Source organism: Pongo abelii, chromosome 7, assembly GCF_028885655.2.
Source record: "Pongo abelii isolate AG06213 chromosome 7, NHGRI_mPonAbe1-v2.0_pri, whole genome shotgun sequence".
NCBI lineage: Eukaryota > Metazoa > Chordata > Mammalia > Primates > Hominidae > Pongo > Pongo abelii.
In genome coordinates, this window is record NC_071992.2 from 159,918,133 (window position 1) to 159,938,799 (window position 20,667).

A 20,667-nucleotide genomic window follows, 5' to 3' on the forward strand; every position below is an offset into this window, starting at 1 on the left:
CCTCAGGCTCCAGCGTCCTCTCCCAGGGCTCACACAGGGGCCGAGTGTCATACGCAGGACACTCAAGTTGGTGTCTCCCTCAGGAGCTCCTGAGCCAGGGCTGTCACCTGGGTCCCTGCTGTGGGCCCCCAGTGGGCACGTGGGGTGGGTGGGGTGGTGGCCGGGGTGTGTGGGAGACAAGCCCTACCCTCTGGGCTCAGGCAGCCTCCTCCAAGAAGGCAGAGGATGGCACCTTCGAAGTGCCAGGAGTCCCTGCCTGCCTGCTATGGTTCTGGGTGACGGCGGCGGGGGCGGGGGGCACCCAGGCCAGGCACCATCACTGACCTCTGGGGACATCCGGGGGGGGAGGGGGTGAGGTCAGCTGCTCTTCCAGGATGGGTCAGGGGTTAGGGTCCCAGGAGCTGAGCAGAGGATGCTGTGATCGCCCCTTCCAGGGGCCCTCCAGCTCCCCTCAGCCCCACGAACCTTGGTGCTGCCTTGCACACAAGGGACACACATGCTCACGAGTGCGGTTGGCACTCCAGCTCTGCTGCCCTCCAGGGCCCTAGGCCCAGTGAGGAGGAGCTGAGGGATCTAGTTCTCTGATTCCTTGCTGGCCACACAACCTCCCTCAGCCGGGAACCCCAGAGCTGCCCACCCTTCCCCACTGCCAGCTCCAGCCAGGTCTGGCTGCAGCAGGCCCTCCTGAAGAGTCACACTGGTCCCAGGGACGCCCTCGGGGCAAACTGAGGCCTCTAGCCAGCCCTGCCAGCGGTACAGAGTCTGGGTCAGGTGTGTGCCACTGGTCCAGGCCTGTGCTGTGTGGGTGGGCACAGGTGCAACTGCAGCCAAAGGCGCTTTCCACACATGGCCATCTTCCCGAGGGGTTCACGGATCCCCCAGAATGGTTTTCAGAAAAGTTCTGTCTGGGAACGCAGGAATAAGAAGTCCCCTGCCCGCAGGGGTCCCCACGTCCCAGTGCTCACCTGCCTGCTCCACCTTGTGTGTGGTGGAGAGAGGGGAACAGACAAAAGAGAGAAAGAGAAAGGGGAGACAAAATAGAAAACAGGAAAGTGAACTGACTCCAGCAGCAGCACCTGCTAAGGCCCCACAGCTCGGGCCCGGCCATGCTGCAGAGGCGGCTAGATCCGGTGGCAGCCCGGGCACATGCCGCAGCGGGGTTCCTCTGAGTCCCAAACCCAGCAAGCCTCCAGCAGCACCCACAGGCCCCGTGCACCAGGAGGCCCAGTTCCAGCCCCTGAGTGCAGGGCTCCCAGACGCCTGGGGTGGGGGTAGGGGGCAGGGAGGGTGACACAGCTCCCACCCCAGAAAGGCCGCCTCTGTTACAGGCTGCCGGAAGCCGCTGGGTCCTGCACTTTCTTGGCCAGGAGAAGGGCTCTGTGCAAAGGGCTCCTGGGGGCGGCGATGGTGAAAACTAAGGTGTCCCACGTGCTCTGCTCTTTACAACTTCGGACTACGAAAAATGAGCCAGCAGATTCCCGTCCGAGAATGTGCCGAAGGCGCCCCGCCCCTCCGTGGGGAGAGATGGCGTCTGTGAGCGAAGGCCCGGGCCGGGCGGCTGAGCCACCCATGGCTGCCTGGAACCCGCCTGTCCCTGCCAGCATAGTCTCTTCAACTCCATCTTCCGCCCCACATTTCTGTAATTCCCACCAGCATTTTCCTCCACAGAGATGCCTTCACGGCCAGCTCCCCTGCTGGGATTCTGCTTGAACTCCCACGGAGACCCAAAAGCAAAGGGAGAGGTGGCAGGGACTGACAGAGGACTCACCTTCGTCTCTTCCTCCAGGTCTCTCCGCTTGAAATGATAAAACAAACTCAGGAGACTCACTCACAGAGAATTCCGTCCCGTCCCCAGAAAGAACCTCCACTTACCCCCAACGGAAAAGCAGCACAGCCCCCTCCCAAAAAAGGCGAGTTTGGGGAGCCCCTGCAGGCCAGAAGCCCCCTCTCCAAATTTGCAAACCACGGACCCTCACCTGCCTTTCTTCTGGCAGTGAAGGGAGGGAACCATCAACGACGAGTCCTGCAGCCGCCCTGGGCCCTGTGAACTGAGATTTCTGGAGTGCTGACTCCTCCCGGGTGCTCCCAGTCCATGCCCAGCCAAGCCGTTCAGAGGACCAAGGGCAGGCTGCGCCTTCAGGTGGGAGACCGGCAGACTCCAAGGGCTGAGGACAGTTCTGGCCACCAGGATGCAGCAATGTGTCCCACCAAGGACACCTCCTGCCCTGCACCCCCAGCCTGCCTCAGTGACTCTCCCCAAAAGCCCCTCTGCCTTCTTCGCCGAGGGCAGAGGCAGAGGGCACAGGTCTGCGGAGTGCAGGCCGGCTGACGGTGCCTCGCTGCTCAGTTTCTCCCTGGTCCTGCCGTCACCCAGGGCCCGTCCGTCACCCAGGGCCAGCACAAAGCCCAATGCAGGGCCTTCTTCTTCCTTCAATTCAGGGAGAAACACGGCAAAACTGAAAGCCACCGACCAACCAGCCAGGCTGCAGTGACTTGGATCTAAACGGATTTATTTTGTGTATTTTTTCTTTTTCTCAGTTTCGTAGCAAATGAAAAAAGAACTCAACGAAAACCAACTACACAACAAAACTTTCAACGAGTCGGCGCGCCTTCCACTCCGAGTACTCAGGGGAGGGGTGCGGACCGGCTGGAATCCCAGTGATGGCCCCTGAGGGCCTCGGAAAACAGGCAGATCCTCCAGGCGCCTGGCCCAGCCTACAGGGCCCGGAGCACCCGCCTCCTCGCCCTCTCTCCCGGCTAGTCCAAAACGCGATGAAGCATTGAAGAAAGATTCCACAAACAAAACGAAACACAATTTAAATTAAAATAAAAACACTTTCTCCACCCGCCCCATGCCAGGAGGCTCTGGCCCAAGCCTCCTCTTAAAAAAAATTTTTTTTTCTGCTAGAAATACTGTGCATTACTTTTTTCTTTCACTTCTCTTGAAGGTTAAAACAAGATGTATTTCCCCAGGAGTTACAGATATGTTCTGGTGCATAGAGAGACAGCAGCTCAGGATCCGGGCCAGCCCCCACCCGGCGGAGCACAGGACCCCCCCTCCCCCCCCCCCCCCGTTGAGCATAGTAGGACAGCAGGCCTGGACACAGCACGGGTGACGTCCCTGGCTTCAACCTCCAAGGAACGCCGGTAGGAGGGTCGGGGGCAAGCGGGGAGGGGGCAGGCAGGGGCCGGGCCCCTTCTGGCGAGCGACTCATGCTGCGACTCGCGACTGAGGGCGGACCCCGGCTGGGGAAGGAAGGGGCTTCCTCCAAGGTTTTCTTTTCTAATCACCAAGCATAATAAATATAAATACTTCGAAAATAAGACCAATTTTAAAACGGGGAGGGGAAGTTAAAAAAGGCAAGGAAAGGGAGGCTGAGAAGAGAACGAAGGAGGGCAGGGGCAGGCAAGGGCCACCCGGGAAGGGACGGCAGCGCAGTCCCTCTAGGCTGGCAGGGCGAAGGTGGGAACGGAGAACCACGTTCAACGTATGTACAAGTGGACGCTTGGAAAAAAGTTAGACCTGGCTCAAGTTTCCTTAGAAATCACCGTTCTCCGCGCAACCTCAGGACGGCGACCCGGGCCGACGCGCGCGAACGGGGGCCGGGAGCGAAGGGGCCTCTAGCCCCGCGCCCGCAGACTTGGCAGCGGGGCCAGCACGGCCGGGCCGGGCCTGGTGTCCACGTCCTGTACCGCGGAGTCCGAGCCGAGGCCCCGGGAGGCCTGCGCGAACTTGTCCCCGGCGACGGCGGCGCGGGCTCGGGGTCCGGCGCCTACAGGAAGAAGTCGGGCGCACCCTTGGCCCCGCCGGGACCGGCCTGCGGCGGCGAAGGCTCCCGCGGGAAACCTGCCCCGCCCGCGCCCCCGGGGCCGCCCCGGCCCGCCAGCTTCTCGTATTTCTCCTTGTACAGGTCCCGCTCTTTGGCCAGGCGCCCCACCTCCAGCTTCAGCTGCTCCACCTGGCTCTGGAGTTGGCACTTCTCGCTCTCCAGAATGTGCCGCTGCTGCACCCGCTTGAAGCGGCAGGACTGCGCGTAGCCGCGGTTCTTGAGCGTGCGCCGCTTCTGCTTGAGCCGGATGACCTCCTCCTTGCTGAAGCCGCGGAGCTGCCGGTTCAGCTCGCGCACCGACATGGACACCAGCTGGTCGTCGGAGAAGCGCTCCTCCAGGCGCACGTGGTGGCCCGCGCCACCGCCTTGTCCCGCGCCGCCATGGTGGTGGTGGTGGTTGTGGTGGTGGTGGTGGGCGGCGTGGTGGTGGTGGGCGGCGTGGTGCGCGCCGTGGTGGTGGCCGGCGCCCATGTCGTCCGCGCCGCCGCCGCCCGCGAAGCCCGGGCCGCGGAAAGCCTCGTAGGCCGCGGCGGCCGCCGGGTGGTGCGCGCCGTGGTGCGCGCCGTGGTGGCCGCTGCCGATAAGCGCCTCCACCGCGTCCTCGGGCGTCAGGTTGAGCGCCTCGGGGTTGAGGTGATGCTGGTAGCCGCTCATCCAGTACAGATCCTCCAGCGCCGGCTTCCCCGAGGTGCCCCCGACGGCGCCGGGGCCCCCGCTCGGCGGCCCGGGGACGCCCCCGGCCTGAGACGCGCCGCCGCCGCCCCCCGCGCCGCCGCCGCCGGTGCCCGGGCTGGGCGCGCAGAAGCTGGGCGAGGAGGGCACGGAGGAGCAGGGCGTGCTGAGCGGCGTCGAGGACAGCGAGCCTGGCGGCAGGCGGTGGCAGAAGCGCTCGGCCTCGGGCGGCTCCTTCTTCACCTCGAACTTCATCAGGTCGAAGTCGTTGACGTACTCGATGGCCAGCGGGCTGCTGGGCAGCTCGGCGCCCATCGCCAGCTCCGCGGCCATCGCCCGGGGCCCGCGCCCGGCCGCGCCCCGACGGGCGGCGTGGGAGTGGGGGGGGAGCTGCGGGCCTCTCCCCCCCCTGCTCCCCGCGGGCGGCGGTCCCGGCGGGGTTGGGGGGGCGCCGGCGCGGGGCGGCGGCGCCGAGGGGCTCAGGGAAAAGTTTCACGTGGTCAACTCCGGGGCGGCGCGCTAGGGGCACCGCTGGCCAGGTGTCTCGGGCGACCCCGCGCCCGCGTCACCCCCTCTGGCTGCTCCGGGCCTGCTCCCGCAGCCCACCCGCGCCGCCGGCCGGCCCCGCCTCCCACGGCTAAACGCGAAGCCGCGCGCGCCCCTTTATAGAGCCGGGTGCCTGGGCCCGCCTCCCCGGGAGGGGAACGCGCCCCCGGGCCAATCGGAGCCCCAGCCCCGCCGCCCTCATTTGCTTATCCCCATGGCAACTCAGAGCCCAGCTGTCAATCTCCTGCGGGAAACAGCTGTGGGAAGGGGTGGGGACGGGCCGCCGGCGAGAGGAGAGGGCAGGGCCCTCTGGTGGCCATCACGGGGCACTGCACGGGCAGAGGGCGCGCCGCCTCAGGGGGCAACTGCGGTCTCCAGGGGCCTCAGCTCCCAGACCCGGCGGCCGGAGAGTTCGGGGAAGCAGACGGGGGCCGCGCCCGGGGACCCCCTCGGGGCCTCGTCCGCCTCGGGCCACGCGGCGGGACGCCCCCTCGGCCCCCTGGGTTTGCGGCCGGGCCTGGGGGCCGGGGGCAGCTCCGCTAGCGGCGGCGGCGGCAGCGGGACCTCCGGGCCTCTGGACACGGGTGACACCGCGCGGCCCGGCAGAGCGCGGCGCGCTGAGTGGGTTATTTTTAGCCCGCGGCTCAGGCGCGTTCAGGAATTTGGTCAACAAAGTTGCCGGCACCGCCGGGCACCGGGAAGCACGGGGCGGGCGGAGGGGGACACACGCGTGTGGGGCGGCGCGAGGGGCCGGGGACGGAGGGCCGGCGTGTGGGGGGCCGCGGAAAGCGCAGGACTGTGCGGGTCGCGGGACGACGCGGGTGGGTGCGAGCGGCGGGGGCGGGGCCCACGGGCTGGCGGCCCCTCAGGGCGTTAGGAATCCCCGCCCAAGCGGCCCACCACTGCCCAGTTTCGCCCCCGGCAGGGCTGGAGGCGCCTCGCTGGGCCTGGAGTGGGACGCGGGTAACTGAGACGGGAAGGCGGGGATTTCCACCTGGCGGCCGTGCACCTGCTGGGAGGAGACGGCTCCAGTTCACGGGGCAAAGGAGGTGACGATGGGCGGTGGGCCTGTGACCCCAGGTCCCCGACACCAGCGAGCTGGGTGATGGGAGGGTTGCGCCAGGAGTTATAAGGCCGGTGACCCGAAGTGGGCCTATTGTTTTTTCTCGAAATTCTCTCCATTGCTGTTCTGTGACTTCAGCAATTAAAAAAAAAAAAAAGTCTAAAATGTAACCACCTGTGTAGAGAAAAAAGCCTGGAAGGAGTTGCGCAGAGGCCACAAGGAGGCCTGGTCACGGCGCCACAGATTTAGTGCCAGGCCCTCACCTCCTTCCCTCTACAAAGATCTATTGTTTTGTAACAAGAAGACGGTCATGCAGTGAGGACTGAACATCTGCTTCCTAAGGTGTCTCAGGGTGTCCCTGGCCCTTCCCTGGGCCCTCCCACTGCTCTGGGCAGAGCTGAGACTGCTGATTTGGGAAGACCAGGCCTTCCTCTATGCAAGGCAGGGCCAAGGACAGCATGAGGACACACCTGCAGGGACCCCTCTCCCCCTGATCCTGTCCCGGAGGGGGCTCTGAGCTCCCCACCCTTCTACAGATGAAGAAATGAAGTGGGCATGCAGCAGAGCCAAGTCCCCACACTGGGTACCTGGACTTGAGACCACACGAGTGGTCAGCCAGCCAGGGGTGTGGGGTTTCCTTTATGGCACCCCGTGTTGAGAGGGAGGCCCGGGAAGGGAGGATGCCACCGCGCAGTGGAGCTGGTGGTCGTCGAGGTTGTCTGCACCTGCAGCTCCACTACAGGCCTTGGAGCTACAGGGCCCTTCCACGGCCCCTCCAAGGGGTTAGCAGCATTTCTGGGCATCACACCCTGGCAGCCCTGGGGCACACTGGAAAGGGGGTTGAGGAGGAAAGAGAGAGTGTTTGCATTGGGCTGTGTCCCCACTGTCCCCCCCTCCCGCCCGTCGCACTCTGGCTCCTGCCGGGGGAAGTAGACCAGCGGAGGGTGTTTGGTCACCAGCCCAGGAGGACTCCGGCACACCCGTGGGAATGAAGGAGGCGCCTGACCTCAGGCTGTTGCAGTGGGAACCTTCCCAGGGGCCACAGCTCTGACCTGAGGCTGAGGGATGCTGACCCCACAGCCATGCTTGGACTCAGTGGCACCCCCATCCCGCCACCACCCACAGGAAGCCTAAGTGCCTCATCTTGCTCTGAGAGGTGGGAGAAGGTGGTGGAGGCTGGGGTGGCCTGAAAGATCGACCCTAACCCACCCACCCCAAGCCTGCCAAGCCCTCCTTGAGGCTTGGTGCTGTCACCACCAAGCCAGGATGGCTCCCTAGAATTCGCCGGTGCACCGCTGTTCCCTGGGCTCCCAGAAGCGCTCTCCCTTCCCACCAGCCTCCCAACCCAAGGGCTTCTCACACCCTCCAAACTTTCAGCATTTGGTCCTCACAGAATTCCGCAGGGGCAGTCTGTGTGGCTGGGTAACTCAATGCACCCAACAGGCTTCTCTTGAGCACCTAGTGTACGTCAGCCAGCCTGCCTAGGGGACACATCCCATCAGGGAGGTGGCCAGGGTCCCTTGTTGAGAAGCCCCCTGGAGCTTGATGGCACAAGTATTATTTCATCCATGGGCTCTGTAAGGGGGAGGTGTGTCCTGGGAATGGGGCACAGCTTGCCTCTGGTCCTGACAGCTGGGAGGACTTGGGGTTTGGGGTAACAGAACAGCTGATGGATGGTGCCAGTGGGCAGGGTCTTCACACCCAGGCCTGGCAGATGGTGACAGCTGTCGGACAAAACAGCTGCTTGTGACACCTCCACAGGACTGCTCCCTGCAGCTGGTTGGGCTTCCTCACAGCATGGCTGCTGGTTCCCAGTGTGTGCATCCGAGAGAGGAAGGTGGAGGGATGCACGTGCCTCAGAAGCCACTGCACCATGCTGGTGGTCCTCGTGTGTAGAGGTCGGCCACCCCCCTGGGCAGGGGTACGGACACTGTCTGTGTAGGTCATGTGAGGAAGGGGCCTGTGGGCTGAGATGCACTGTTGCAGTGTTTTTGGAAAATACAGTCTGCCGAGTGGGCCTCAGAGAACAGAAAATCAGCCATAAAAATAATAAGTAAAATGAGGCCAGACACAGTGGGCTCATGCCTGTAATCCTAGCACTTTGGGAGGCTGAGGTGGGCAGATCACAAGGTCAGGATTTTGAGACCAGCCTGGCCAACCTGGCAAGACCCCGTCTCTACTTAAAAAATACAAAAATTAGCCGGGTGTGGTGGTGCACGCCTGTGGTCCCAGCTACTTGGGAGGCTGAGGCAGGAGAATCACTTGAACCCGGGAGGTGGAGGTTGCAGTGAGCCGAGATCACGCCACTGCACTTCAGCCTGGGCAACAAAGTGATTCTGTCTCAAATAATAATAATAATAATGAGTAAAATGATAGTGGATTTGCCTTCTATTGCTGTCTCACAAATTACCACACGTTTAGTAACTTAACACACATTTATGGTCTTGTGGCTTCTGTGAGCCAAGCGTCCAGGCAGTGCTTAGCAGGAGCCCCCGTCCAGGGTGCAGTCTAGGAGGTGGCCGGGCTACAGTTTCAACGTGGGACGAGGAGGGCTCTGCCACCAGGCATCGTCAGGCTGTTAGCAGAATTATTTCCTCAAATCTGTAGAACTGAGGACCGGCTTCTTGCTGGCTGGAGGCTGGAGGCCGCCCTGAGCTCCTCACCAGGCACAGCCCCAGCACAGGCCCTGACGCCTCGGCCAGCAGGGAGAGGTTCTCAGCGGGGCGTAGGTGCCGTGATCACAGCTGCGGCATCCGGCCACCCTCCAGGAGTCTGTTGGAGGAAAGGGGTCACCCAAGGGTGGGAACGCTGGGCGGGGCGGGGCGTCACGAGGCTACCTCAGGGCCTGTCCCCCACACACGTTTGTGAGAAGGTGGAAGGTTGGCTAGGTGGGGAGTTCTGGGTTGGTGGGGTTGGGGGGCCTCACGGACACCTGAGCAGATGGAGAGGCAAGCCCTTCAGGCCAGGGAGCAGGGAGCCCAGAGCCACTGCCTGGGAGGGGCCTGGAAGGGCCCAGGTTGGCTGGGTCAAGATCAGAGCCCATGGGGGCTGGTGTAGGGCCCAGGAAGTCATCGTGGGCCCCCAGAGGGCTCTGGGTGGAGGGAAACCTGGTACGTGGAGGGACAGGGAGGTTGGGGTGCTCACCACCTGAACCCTACAGCTCCCTCTGCTGTCCACCATGGGACCCCACGCAGTCTGCTGTCTGCTGGGGCCCTGAGCTCATGCATTTTATGGCAGGGAGGGGCCTGAGGGGACCGTCCTGGCACAGCTCCTCCACCCCTGCCAGAGCACAGCTGCGCAGGAGGGCTGAGCTGACCCTGCCAGGCCATGCGTGGACCTCCTGAACCTCACCCTGCTGCCCCAAGAGTAAGTGCTCAGAACTGCGTAGAGCCTCGCGTGGGGTCTGGAGTGTCATTTTTGGGGCATGTATTTAGGTGGGAGAACCCCCACACCCCCAGTGCCCGCGTTTGCTGTGCGGAGGTGATCACAGGAGACAGAACCTTCTCCGTCCCGCAGACAGAGGCTCTGCATCTTCTGGGCTAGAGGGCTGCTGGGGCTGCCTCCATCCCCACCCTGCTCCTGCTGCCCAGGCACCCTCCTCCACGAAGGGGTTCATTTGCATTTTAAAACATGACAACCAAAAAACAAGCCCAGGGCCTCCTGAGAGTCCCTCCTCAGCCTGTCGCTGCTCTGCCTAGGGCCTCCTGGGAGTCCCTTCTCAGCCTGTCGCTGCTCCGCCCCTTCCTTGTGCCTCTACTCAAGCACGGATGGTGCGCCTGCTGTATGCCAGGCGCCAGTCAGGGCACTCGCTCAGCCACCGCACGCCCAAGCTCCCTGCCCTCCCGGAGCTCCCATGCTGCTGGGCGCTAAGTGAGGCGGGGTCAACGCCCTCAGCCCAGAGGCAGGATGGGCGCAGGCCTAGCCCAGGAAGGTGCCCGTGCTCCCGGCGGACCCCCAGACACTCTCCCTTCGGTCATCTCCCAGCCCCCAGGGGCATCCAGGCCAGCATCCGACTGCCCAGCCGGCACCCCTCCAGGCACACAGGGCACAGAGCCACACTCTGAAGTCACTGCTGCACCCCCGCTCGCCCATCCACCTCCCTCAGAAGAGACAACAGCGCTAAGACCCGTCCGCTTGGCGCTGGAGGGGGCGCATCACCTGCCTGGGACCCGGCCGTGCCCCGCCAGGGCTCTGAGGACCCCCCAGGGTGCTGTGTGCTTCCGCTTCAGGGTTTCCATCCGGCTGCCCCAGCACACACCACTCTGCTGCACGCATGGGCTTGGGTGCAGGGTTACGCCCTCCTCTCCTCAGGAAGCCTTCCCTGTTCCGACCACCCCAGCAGGGGACATTCCACCAGGCTGTCCTCAGCTGGGGCCATGGTCAATACAGGGGCAGGGACTCTCCTATTCCCAGCCTCCTGGGTCCCTTGTCCAGGTGCCCTGGCAGTCACTGGTCTGCTGCCAGCTGCCCCTTGGCATGAGGGGCCTCGTGTGACCAAATGGGCGCACTCCATGCAGGGGAAACACAAAGACTTGAGACCAGGCAGAGCCCAGGCTGCACAAGGTCCCCAGGTGGGGGATTGGGACACCATGGTGGCCCCCTGAAGGCAGTGGCCAGCCTTTTCTGAGCCTTCCTGCTGGCCACTCCTGGGAGGGGCTGCATTTGGGGACAGTGGACCTGGCCCTGAACTGCTGTCACACCCCCTTGCCCACGAGCAGTGCCCCAGGCCTTCGAGTGGCTGTGCCGTGTGTCAGATGGCTGTGCTCACGGTCCCAGACAGGCGCTGGGTGGACGGGGAGCCTATTCCCCACCCCCCACCCCCCTTGGACGTTTCACGTTTCAGAGGCCATGTGCCAGCCGCAGGGTGGCCGAAGGCAGTGGCACCCATGGGTGGGTCCAGCCGCCCACCGGGCCTGCGGCAGACGCTTGCCAGTGGCACAAAGTGAAGTTAGAGGATCTGGCCGCTTCGTGTCCAGCCGGTGCCCACCCTCGAATCTGGGGTCCCGAACAAGGACACGAGCCCCTGTGAACACCTGGGTCTGGGTGAGCTGAGCCAGTGCTGGAGGGGACAGAAGCCAGCTGGGCACACCCCACCCACAGCTCTGGCTTCCAGAATCCGCCGTCCCACCCAATCCGGCTGGGATCCCAGCGGGGCCGAGGCCACAGGCTGAGTCCCAGGGGCCCAGGGTAGAAGTCACAGCAATGACCACTGTGGAGAGAACCGGAAACTGCCGCCGTGTCACCCAGCACTCGCTCTGGTGGAACCACTGCACGAGCCTCGCGCCTCGTCCCCTCTGATGCCAACGTCGGGACACCCCACTCCAGGGTGGAGGCCACGACCTCGAGGGGGCGGAGCATTCTCCCCGCCCGAGTGTTGACCAGGCCAAGGGGCCCTGCGGGGTGTGGGGCGGGCAGTGGCAGTGCCACCCACCCAGAGCCCAGGCAGGCAGAGGGCACAAGCCTCGTGCATCTGACTCCAGGCTGTGCTGTGGGGCCCCTGAAGGCGTTGCCGGCCTGCCTCGCCCAGGGGCCACCCCCCATTTCTCTGGAGGTGAGGGAAGGTGGGAGCGGATGCCTAGAGGAGCCTTGCCCCTCCAGGCCTTGCCTCTCCCAATCCAGGGTCCCTGGCACAACCTCAGCCGGGCCTCCTGGCCAGGCCCCTCCAGCACGGGCACCCGTGCAGGGCAGGGGAGCTGGGAGCTGGCCGAGCTGCCCCACCCACCATGGCTCTAGCCTGTTGCACCCGGGTCCCCAGAGTGCCCCCTAGGCTTTCCCCACCCCAGATGGTGCTGCTCAGGTCCAGGGAGAGGCGCCTTCTGACTTCTGAGCCATCTTGGGAGGTAGGAAAGGGGCCCCATACTCCTGCCCAGAGGGGCGGTGCTTTCCGCCTGGCGGTGGCGTGGCAACAGTCAGGACAAGCCAACCAGTTACGGATAGAACCTTTATTGCTGAACATAAAACACCTGCCTGGGAGGCCTGGCCAGTGGCCTCTTCACTGGGCCGAAAACCTGGGTGGGGAGGGCTGGGGGGCTGCAGGGCCACTGTTGCCAATGGCAGTTGGGGACAGGCCTGGAGGCCAGCCCTGCCTGGCACCCTGGAGGGCGGTGGGGTGGGGACAGGGGCCCAGCTTGGGGGAGGAAGACCAGACCCTGGGCACACGCTGGTCATGGAAGGTTGAGGGCCAGGCAGGCAGAGCAGTGTCCCTGTGGCCCCCAAGTGAGGCTTGGTGGCGGGCGGCCCTCCTCTGGGGTAGAGTGGCGGACAGAGCCTCTTTCCTCTCCAAGGATGAGGGTCTGAGGTAGGTGCAGGCCGGTCTCTGGGGTCCTCACAGACGTGGTTTGATGTGCAGAGGCTTCCCTATGCAAACAGGGCAAAAGTTAGGTACCCGGAAACCCCTGGAAGAACCTCCCCAGCCTGCAAAGCTCCTGATCAGGGGCTCAGGATAGGGGGCTCTGTCAGCCCAAGCACACACAGCAAGGTCTGCAGAGACATCCTCCTGAGTTCGAAGAAGAAGAGCACAGACAGGCCACAGGCTTCAGCTTCTGCCCCTGCTGCCAACAGGTCCTGGTGAGCCTCTGTGGCTGTCTAGCCGTGGTGCAGGCTCAGTCTATGAGGTCAACTGAGGCTTCTGCCTACAGTCCAGGGGTCCTCCTGGGTGGGCGGCAGTCCCGGCCACAAGGTCTGCAGGATGAGCCATCAGTACCGGCGCACACAGCACCAGACAGCCCTGCACGTTCAGTGAGGCTGCCAGACACGTGAGGTGGCCACGATGCACCTTCCATGTGGAAAGCTGGGGTGCACACAGCTGTGGCGGGGAGGGGCAGGAGCAGAGCAGAGGCCCCAGGGTGAGGCGGGCAGGGCCTGGAGGCAGGCAGTGTGGAGGGAGCAGTTCCCCACAGTGGGAAGGCCCAGGGGCTCCTGCCCCATGAATGTTCACTCACTGGGAACCAGCGCCTCTCCTCCCTCCCCAGATCTCCCCTCCAGACCACCCGACAGGCACCACGGTGGCCCGCTGAACAGAGATGCCTCCGTGTAGCTGCCCACAGGACTGGCCCTGCCCAGGTGCCCCTCTTCAGGGCCGATGAACCCGCTCACCCGCGCACAGCTGAGTCGGACCCAGCAGCCAGGGCCCAGGCTACAGACTACACAGGCTCTGACCTGTCAGCCTGCCCCTGCGGTGGCCACTCCAGCAGCCGCTCCAGCTTCCTGCCCAGAGACTGTCCCAGGCACCTCCACCTGCCCGAGCTCTTGGCCATGGCCAAGCAGGGGAGGTTTCTGCAGCCTTTCTCAGGCCCTGCCCAAGCTGCATACAGGACCCCTGAGCACCCTGCCCACCTCTACTGGCTCTGGAATTGGCTGCTAGGTTCCTGATCTTAAAAAAAAAAAAAATACAAGTGGCTGCCTCAGGGACCCATCTGCTCCCCGACCCCAGAGAGGCCCACCCAGATGGAGGGAGAGGGTGCCCAGGTCTCGTGGGGCAGAGGGTCTGGCCACGGCTCCGCGCCCCTGACATGGAGGCTGCGAACAGGAGGCGGCCCCTCCGAGGCAGGCGTTTGAGCGTGCTCAGCGGAGCTGTTGGAGAAGGCTGCAGCAAGCATCTTCCATTAACGTTACGACCGTGAAATATGACAATAAAATGATAGCCGTATGGTCGCAAATTTGCAGCCCACCGAGCTGCGTGGGGTTTATCGTCACTCAAACGCGCGGAGAGCTGTAAAATGTTTACAGAAAGGGTCGTTTGCAACCATAAAATCCTCTTTTCTCTCCTAAACAAGGCTGAGTGGAGCCATTTACCAAGCCCCAAATGCTCATCGGGGGAGAGGGAACATCTGTTCTCTCCAGGAGTGCGTGGTGATCTTCCAGAACAAATTAACAGAAATGGGTGCTTTCTAATTAAATCAGCCCTCAGCTGGGGCAGACTGCGCAGCGGCCACCGCTACACTCGCACCTTGGCTGGCCCTGCCCCAGGGCTGGCAGGTGCACCCCTGGTGCCCGCGGGACTCACTCAGGCCCCACCTGGAGATTCTGACGTGGTGGTCTGAGGTGGGCATTTAAAACTCCCCTGTGCCCGAGCCAGGCCATGCTGCCTACCTGAGTCCTTGGTGAGGGGGGCCCTGGGGGCCCGGACCCTGGGCTGGGCTCCTGGGCTCGGTGAGGACTGCAGGGAGATGAAGGAAGGCAGCTTGCAGAGCCTGTTGGAGCGCGCCGCTGCTAAGGCGGACTCCTGGAGAGATGGTGCCTCGTGGTCCAGGGAAGCAGGAGGGGACGAGGAGGAGGAGGAACAAGAGCAGGAAGCCTTCGAGGATGAGGGAGAGGCTGACCCCCCTGGAGAGTGGGGAGGTGCAGCCAGGGCAGCTGCAGTGAGGGCAGGAGAGCTGGGCGTCTGCCTGGTGGGGCGCTGGGCTGCTGAAGGCTTCCTGCAGGGAAGGAAGGGGCAGACGTGTGAGGTAGGGTGATGGGTGGGGATCCCAGTGACAGGCTGCCCGTGCTCTTGGCTGCTTCCTGCTCCCATGGCCCTCCGTGGTCTCAGGGCAGAGCTGGAGGCACAGGTCAGGCCTGGCCCTTGGCCGCAAGGACAGGCTGGGTGCAGGGAAGGCCCCAGCTCCACACCGAGCCTGCCCCTCACGTCCAGGGCCTTGGCTTCCTGGTCTCCATGGAGCTCCCACACCCACATGGCAGGTGGGCCGGATGAGGGAGCCCCCAGACTCCTCCCGGGGCTGGGCCTCCCACCCTCTCCCAGTGAGCAGGTCTCTGTGAAGCCCCACCTTCCTCCATTGGCCAGGGATGCCCTTGGCTCTGTCCAGACTTGGAAGTGGGGTAGGGGCATCTCTGGAGGTCATGTGATCCCCAGCCTTGGATTGGGATTTCTTTCTGGGTCTGAGGCTCGAAGAGCTGGAGTTGGCGGGGCCTCAACCAGAGGGCCCTGGGCATCTCCCCAGACAGGGAGGGGCCACCCAGGCTCACATGCACAGTGCCCACTGCCCCATCACCTGGGCCCGTGGCTGGCCGAGGCCCTGCTCCTGGCAGCTGCGTCGCTGGGCCCTGGGGCAGGGGACGTGGCTGCCCGCCGACTGTGGCGTTTCTGGATGCGGTGGAGCAGCTGGCACTGGGCGCCGCGGGGACACGCCCCCCTGCGGGCGAAGTCGGGGCACAAAAGCGTGTGTTTTTTCTTGCACTGCAGAGAGAAGGGGTGCAGGTGGGTGGGCCGGCTGGAGGCTGTGGCGCTGCACGGGGAGGGCAAGGAGGGCCAGGCCAGGCCCCCCCGAGTACCCACAGGGCCCCATAGGCTCTGTCCAAGTCTTGGGGCCAAAGGCTTCCTCTTGGAAGGCTGAGGCCACCAGTCCAGAGAGGTTCCACCTGGGCCCTCGCCCACCCATAAGAGGCCCTCAGCAACTGCAGGCCCTGGGCACAGACTGAGAGCAGGGCGGGGCTGGGCCAGCCTGGGGACGCCCAGAGCCTGCGGCCAGGCCATGGCTCAGGGCTCTGCCCACCTGCTGCCTCTGCCAGACCCCAGCCTGACCATCCTGGCAGCACAGAGGGAGCCTGGGAAGGTGGGTGTGGCTAGAGACCTGGGGGTCTTAGGCTGGGCCGGGAGAGGGTGGGGCAGGTCAGCCAAGGCCAGGCTGCACTGGGTCAGGGCAGGGCTGGGCACGCGATCCCTAGCACCTGTCACAGTGCTAATTATACCCGCAGGGCAGGGGGTGTGCCAGCCAGCAGGTGCTCTGGGCAGCAACATGGCCCCAGCTCTCCTACCAGGCCCACAGGGAAACACGAAGAGGCTGCCCAAGGCCCCAGCGGCCCAGCCCGGCCTGTGGAGCAGGGCGCCCAGCCCACCCTTCCTCTGCCCACCTCTCCCGGGCTCTGCTCTGCAGCCCAGCTGCCTGCCTGCCTCGTGCCCAAGGCCTTTCAGGAAGGGTATGCCCTCCCCCTCACCCTGCAGAGCCCACTGCATGAGGCACCCAAACTGCTCTTCATGGGACTAGGCGACAGGCGTCCCCAATGCGAACTGTGACAAGCTCCCACCAAGAGTGGAGCTCAAATCTGTCGCGGCTCTAGAGTGGCCGGAGTGCTTCCAGCTTGTGGGGTGCCACAGCCTTGAACCCACGTCCTCACAGCCACACAGTCCCTTGCCAGGCACCTGACCTAAGAATCTGGGATTCCAGGTACTGCTCCTGTACCTGGGGCTGGCCGTGAGCACCTGCTCAGAACCGGGCCCTGCACTGTACCCCATACCCTCCCTGGATCCTGTGGTGTGGCCCCCGCCATACCCCCAGGTGGAAGCCAGGCTCAGGCCAGTGCTCGCACCCTCACTCACTCACTCATTCATTCCTGCGACATGGAATCTGAGTCCCTCTACACAGGGCCTGGCAGTGCTGTGGGGCCCAGAGACCCAGGGGCTCCTCAGGGGCCTGCGGCTGGAGAGATGCCCAGTCCTGCAGCAGAGCAGGCTTCAGGGGCCCGAGGGGAGGGGGGACAAGGCCTCCTGGGGGGGGCAGGGGCAGTGGCTGTGCCTGACAAGGAAAGCCCTGCCACCAGCACAGGCATCCCACGCGGCACTGGGACGGGCGTGGGGGCGTGCGGGTCCATGGTTCACAAAGGGGCAGAACTGCAGGCATCGCCAAGGCTGCGGGTGCATTTTATCAGTTGCAACCACAGCCCCAACAACGGCTGGTGGGCAACACTGGATGCAGAGTGCCCGGCTGAGATGGCCAGAGGGCACCTGCCACACAGCCAGTGTGAGCTGAGGTGTGGGTGTTGGTGTAAACCATGTGCCAGGGCTCAGACTTAGTAGGAACAAAATAATGTAAAATACACATTTTTCCTTGATGACATGTTGAAATTTTTGATAGGATGGGTTAAATAAAACATATGATTCCATCTGCTTTGGTGTATTCTTTTTTAACTTTTTAAAGGTGGCCACTAGAAAAGCTGAAATTCACATATGACTCATACATGTTTGTACTGGACAGCGCCGATCAGAACCCTTCTGCAGAACACAACCAAATACCTAGGATCAAAAAGAACTTTCTGAGGCCCAGCACAGTGGCTCACGCCTGTAATTCCAGCACTTTGGGAGCCAAGGCGGGTGGATCACTTGAGGTCAGGAATTCAAGAGCAGCCTGGCCAACATGGTGAAACCGTCTCTCCTAAACCGTCTCTACTAAAAACACAAAAATTAGCTGGGTGTGGTGGCACGCACCTGTAGTCCAAGCTACTCAGGAGGCTGAGGCAGGAGAATCGCTTGAACCTGGGTGGTGGAGGTTGCAGTGAGCCAAGATTGCACCACTGCACTCCAGCCTGGGCAACAGAGTGAGACCCTGTCTCAAAAAAAAAAAAAGAACTTTTTGAAATTATCTAGGAGCGATGAAGAAAGTAAAATGATGGAAGAAAATATACAAGGAAACACACTGGACATGAAATGAATCTTACATTTCAAAGGCCTGAGGCCTTCATCTCATGTTCACTAATGGAAAACCCAAACCAGCCAAACAAAACCCCCAGAAAACTCTCCAAAGATCTGGAAATGTATCACCATCTGGAAATGTGGAACAGCGAAAGCAGGGCTTAAAGGAAAATACATCGCCTTAAATGCTTATATCACAACAGAAGACCTAGCTTAAAAGTTAGGGGGAAAACAGCAAATGAACTCAAAGCAGAGGGAAAGAAAAACAAAATAGGAATTAAAACCAAGAGAGTTAAAAGTTGGTTCTTTAAAAACAGTAATCAATTTATCCAATAGGGTTAATCAGGAAATAAAGAGAAGGAAGATGTAAACAATGTTGGGAACGCCAAGCGTGTAACTAAAGATGCTGCAGATGATGAAAGACAACGCACGCTGTGATAACAAACGTCATGCCAGTACGTTTGAAAACACCAGTGAATTGACAAATTCTAGAAAAACTGACAAGAAAAATAAATCCAAGTATTTCTATAACCATGAAGAAATTGGAATCAGTAGTTAAAAAGTAAAGCTCCAACCCAAAGGGTTTTACTTGTAGTTCTTTTTTTTTTTTTTTAGACAGAGTCTCGCTCTGTCACCCAGGCTGGAGTGCAGTGGTGTGATCTCAGCTCACTGCAACCTCTGCCTCCTGGGTTCACGCCATTCTCCTGCCTCAGCCTCCCGAGTAGCTGGGACTATAGGCGCCCGCCACCACACCTGGCTACTTTTTTGTATTTTTAGTAGAGATGGGGTTTCACCTTGTTAGCCAGGATGGTCTTGATCTCCTGACCTCATGATCCACCCGCCTCGGCCTCCCAAAGTGCTGGGATTACAGGGGTGAGCCACCACGCCTGGCCTTTACTTGTAGTTCTACCAAATACTCCAGATGTACAATTCCAGTCTTCCAGAACAAGTCCACTGTATAGAAAAACACAGAACACTGCTCAGCTTATGGGGCCAGAATAATCTTGAAACCAAATCTGACCAGAACTATATGAGAAAAAAACATTTAGGCCAATATCACTCATGAAAAGAATGCAAAAGTCCTACACAAATTATAAACAAGAGTCTTGCAGTGTGTAAAAATACTAATATATCAAGGACCAAATTGGATTTATCTCAGGAACACAAGGTTGGTTTAATATTAGAAAATCAATGAACAAAAATTAGCACATTAACAGGTTAAAAGAGAAGAATCATATGATCACCTCACAGATATGAAACAAGTATTTAATAAAATTCAACAGTTTTTAAAAAAGAAACATTTAGCAAATTAGTGATTGAAGGTAACTTCCTTAGCCTGATATACAGGGTTTCTTACAAGATAACTCCCAGAAAGCATCACATGTCAAGGGGAAAGGTTGGAAGCCCACTATCATCACCAGTCAATATTGTATTGGGGTCCTATCCAGTGCAGGAAGACAAGAAAAAGAAAGAAAACTTGTTTGGACTCAAAAGAAGAAGAAAAAAAAGTCATTATTTGCAAATGACGTAATTGTTTATACAGAAAAATGCAAGAGAATCTATAAACTAATTACTAATATAGTTCAGCAAAGTTGCTGGAGAGAAAATCCATATAAAATTATATTTCTATACACCAATGAACAGTGAGAAAATAAAAATTTTAAATACACCATTTACAGTAATAAAAGTACTAGGAATAAATCTAACAAAACCTAATCAAGGGCTGGGCACAGTGACTCACGCCTGTAATCCCAACACTTTGGGAGGCCGAGGTGGGCGGATCACCTTAAGTCGGTAGTTCGAGACCAGCCCGACCAAAATGGAGAAACCCTGTCTCTACTAAAAATACAAAATTAGCCGGGCATAGTGGCACATGCCTGTAATCCCAGCTACTCAGGAGACTGAGGCAGGAGAATTACTTGAACCTGGGAGGTGGAGGCTGCAGTGAGCCGAGATTGCACCATTGTAGTCCAGCCTGGGTAACAACAGTGAAACTTTGTCTTAAAAAAAATAATAATAAAGAACCTTATTAAAACACATTAAAGGTAGGAGGTCAGGGTGGGGGGATTGCTTGAGACCAGGAGTTCGAAATCAGCCTGGGCAACACAGCAAGACCCTGTTTCTACAAAAGATTAAAAAAAAAAAAATTAGCCAGGTGTCATGGCATGTGCCTATAATCCCTGCTGCTTGAGAGGCTGAGGCAGGAGGATTACTTGAGCCCAGGAGTTGGAGGCTGCAGTGACCTATCATCATAACACTGCACTCCAGCCTGGGTGACACAGTGACACCCTGTCTCTGTCTCTTAAAAAAAAAAAAAAGACATTAAAAGGGAGGGTCTAACTGAAGAAATACAAATGCCATCCCCACAGGTTGGCGGCTCATTGCTCTGGGGACAGATGCCCATCCCACTAAACCGAGCTACAGATTCAAGACAATCCCAATCAAAATTCCAACTTTTTTTTTTAACCTGACAAGAAGAATCTAAAACATATTTCTGGGAGACTAATGGTCAAGAATAGCTGAAATTCGTTCTAAAAAAAACAAGGTTGAAAGAACTTGCTTTATTATTATGAAGCTCAAATAATTCAGAGTATGGTTTGGCTCAGGGACAAACTGACCAATAAACAAACAGAGAGCCAGAAGCAGAGCCCGCATCCACGCAGACCTGACCACAGGAGGGAGGGCTGCACCGCGCACCCGCTGGAAACAATGGGCTTTTCGAGGCCAGGCGCTGTGGCAAAATGAAACTGGACCTCACCGCACACACCACACAAGAAAATCACCTCCAGCTGGATGAAAGTCTCAATGTGAAAGGTAAAGACAGCAAAATATTTAGGGGCAACTGAGCACAATCTGGTGTAGAGAAGAATTTCTTATTCAAGATACTAAGGGTGCAAAATGTAAAGAAAACTATAAAACTACGTCCGTTAAAATCAAGAACTTCTGATTTTCAACACATGTCGCAAAGAAATGCAAAGATAAACCACAAACGGAGAAGACATGTGACTAACAGATTCAAGTCCAGGACATTATATATATTTTTATGTTTGTTTATGTTTATAAATTCCCTCCGAGTCAGTAAGAACCAAACAACCCAAAAGAAAAACACCCTCACCCTCACCAAAAAGATTCCAGGTATTTTCCAGAAGAGA

The 20,667-nt window shown here is 60.0% G+C and overlaps 2 protein-coding genes across 2 annotated transcripts in view; both read right to left on the reverse strand.

Annotated features, from left to right (window-relative positions):
* Positions 1-1,368: 1,368 nt before the first annotated feature.
* On the reverse strand, positions 1,369-5,141 carry MAFA (MAF bZIP transcription factor A). The gene has a single exon (XM_054519019.2). The coding sequence runs from the start codon at positions 4,833-4,835 to the stop codon at positions 3,774-3,776; it is 1,062 nt and encodes a 353-aa protein (XP_054374994.1). The 5' UTR covers positions 4,836-5,141; the 3' UTR covers positions 1,369-3,773.
* Positions 5,142-12,038: 6,897 nt separating this feature from the next.
* The window catches only part of ZC3H3 (zinc finger CCCH-type containing 3), a 103,650-nt gene continuing 95,021 nt past the window's right edge, over positions 12,039-20,667 (reverse strand). Inside the window, exons 10-12 of the mRNA XM_024250868.3 lie at positions 15,102-15,286; positions 14,203-14,528; positions 12,039-12,468 (exon numbers count right to left, since the gene is read on the reverse strand). Of these exons, the coding sequence (XP_024106636.3) occupies positions 12,437-12,468; positions 14,203-14,528; positions 15,102-15,286 (543 nt within the window). The 3' untranslated portion in view covers positions 12,039-12,436. The remainder of the gene's footprint in view (positions 12,469-14,202; positions 14,529-15,101; positions 15,287-20,667) is intronic.

What these genes read in the sequence shown, in the direction of transcription:
- MAFA (XM_054519019.2), bottom strand. Translation starts at nt 4,835, where the DNA reads ATGGCCGCGGAGCTGGCGATGGGCGCCGAGCTGCCCAGCAGCCCGCTG.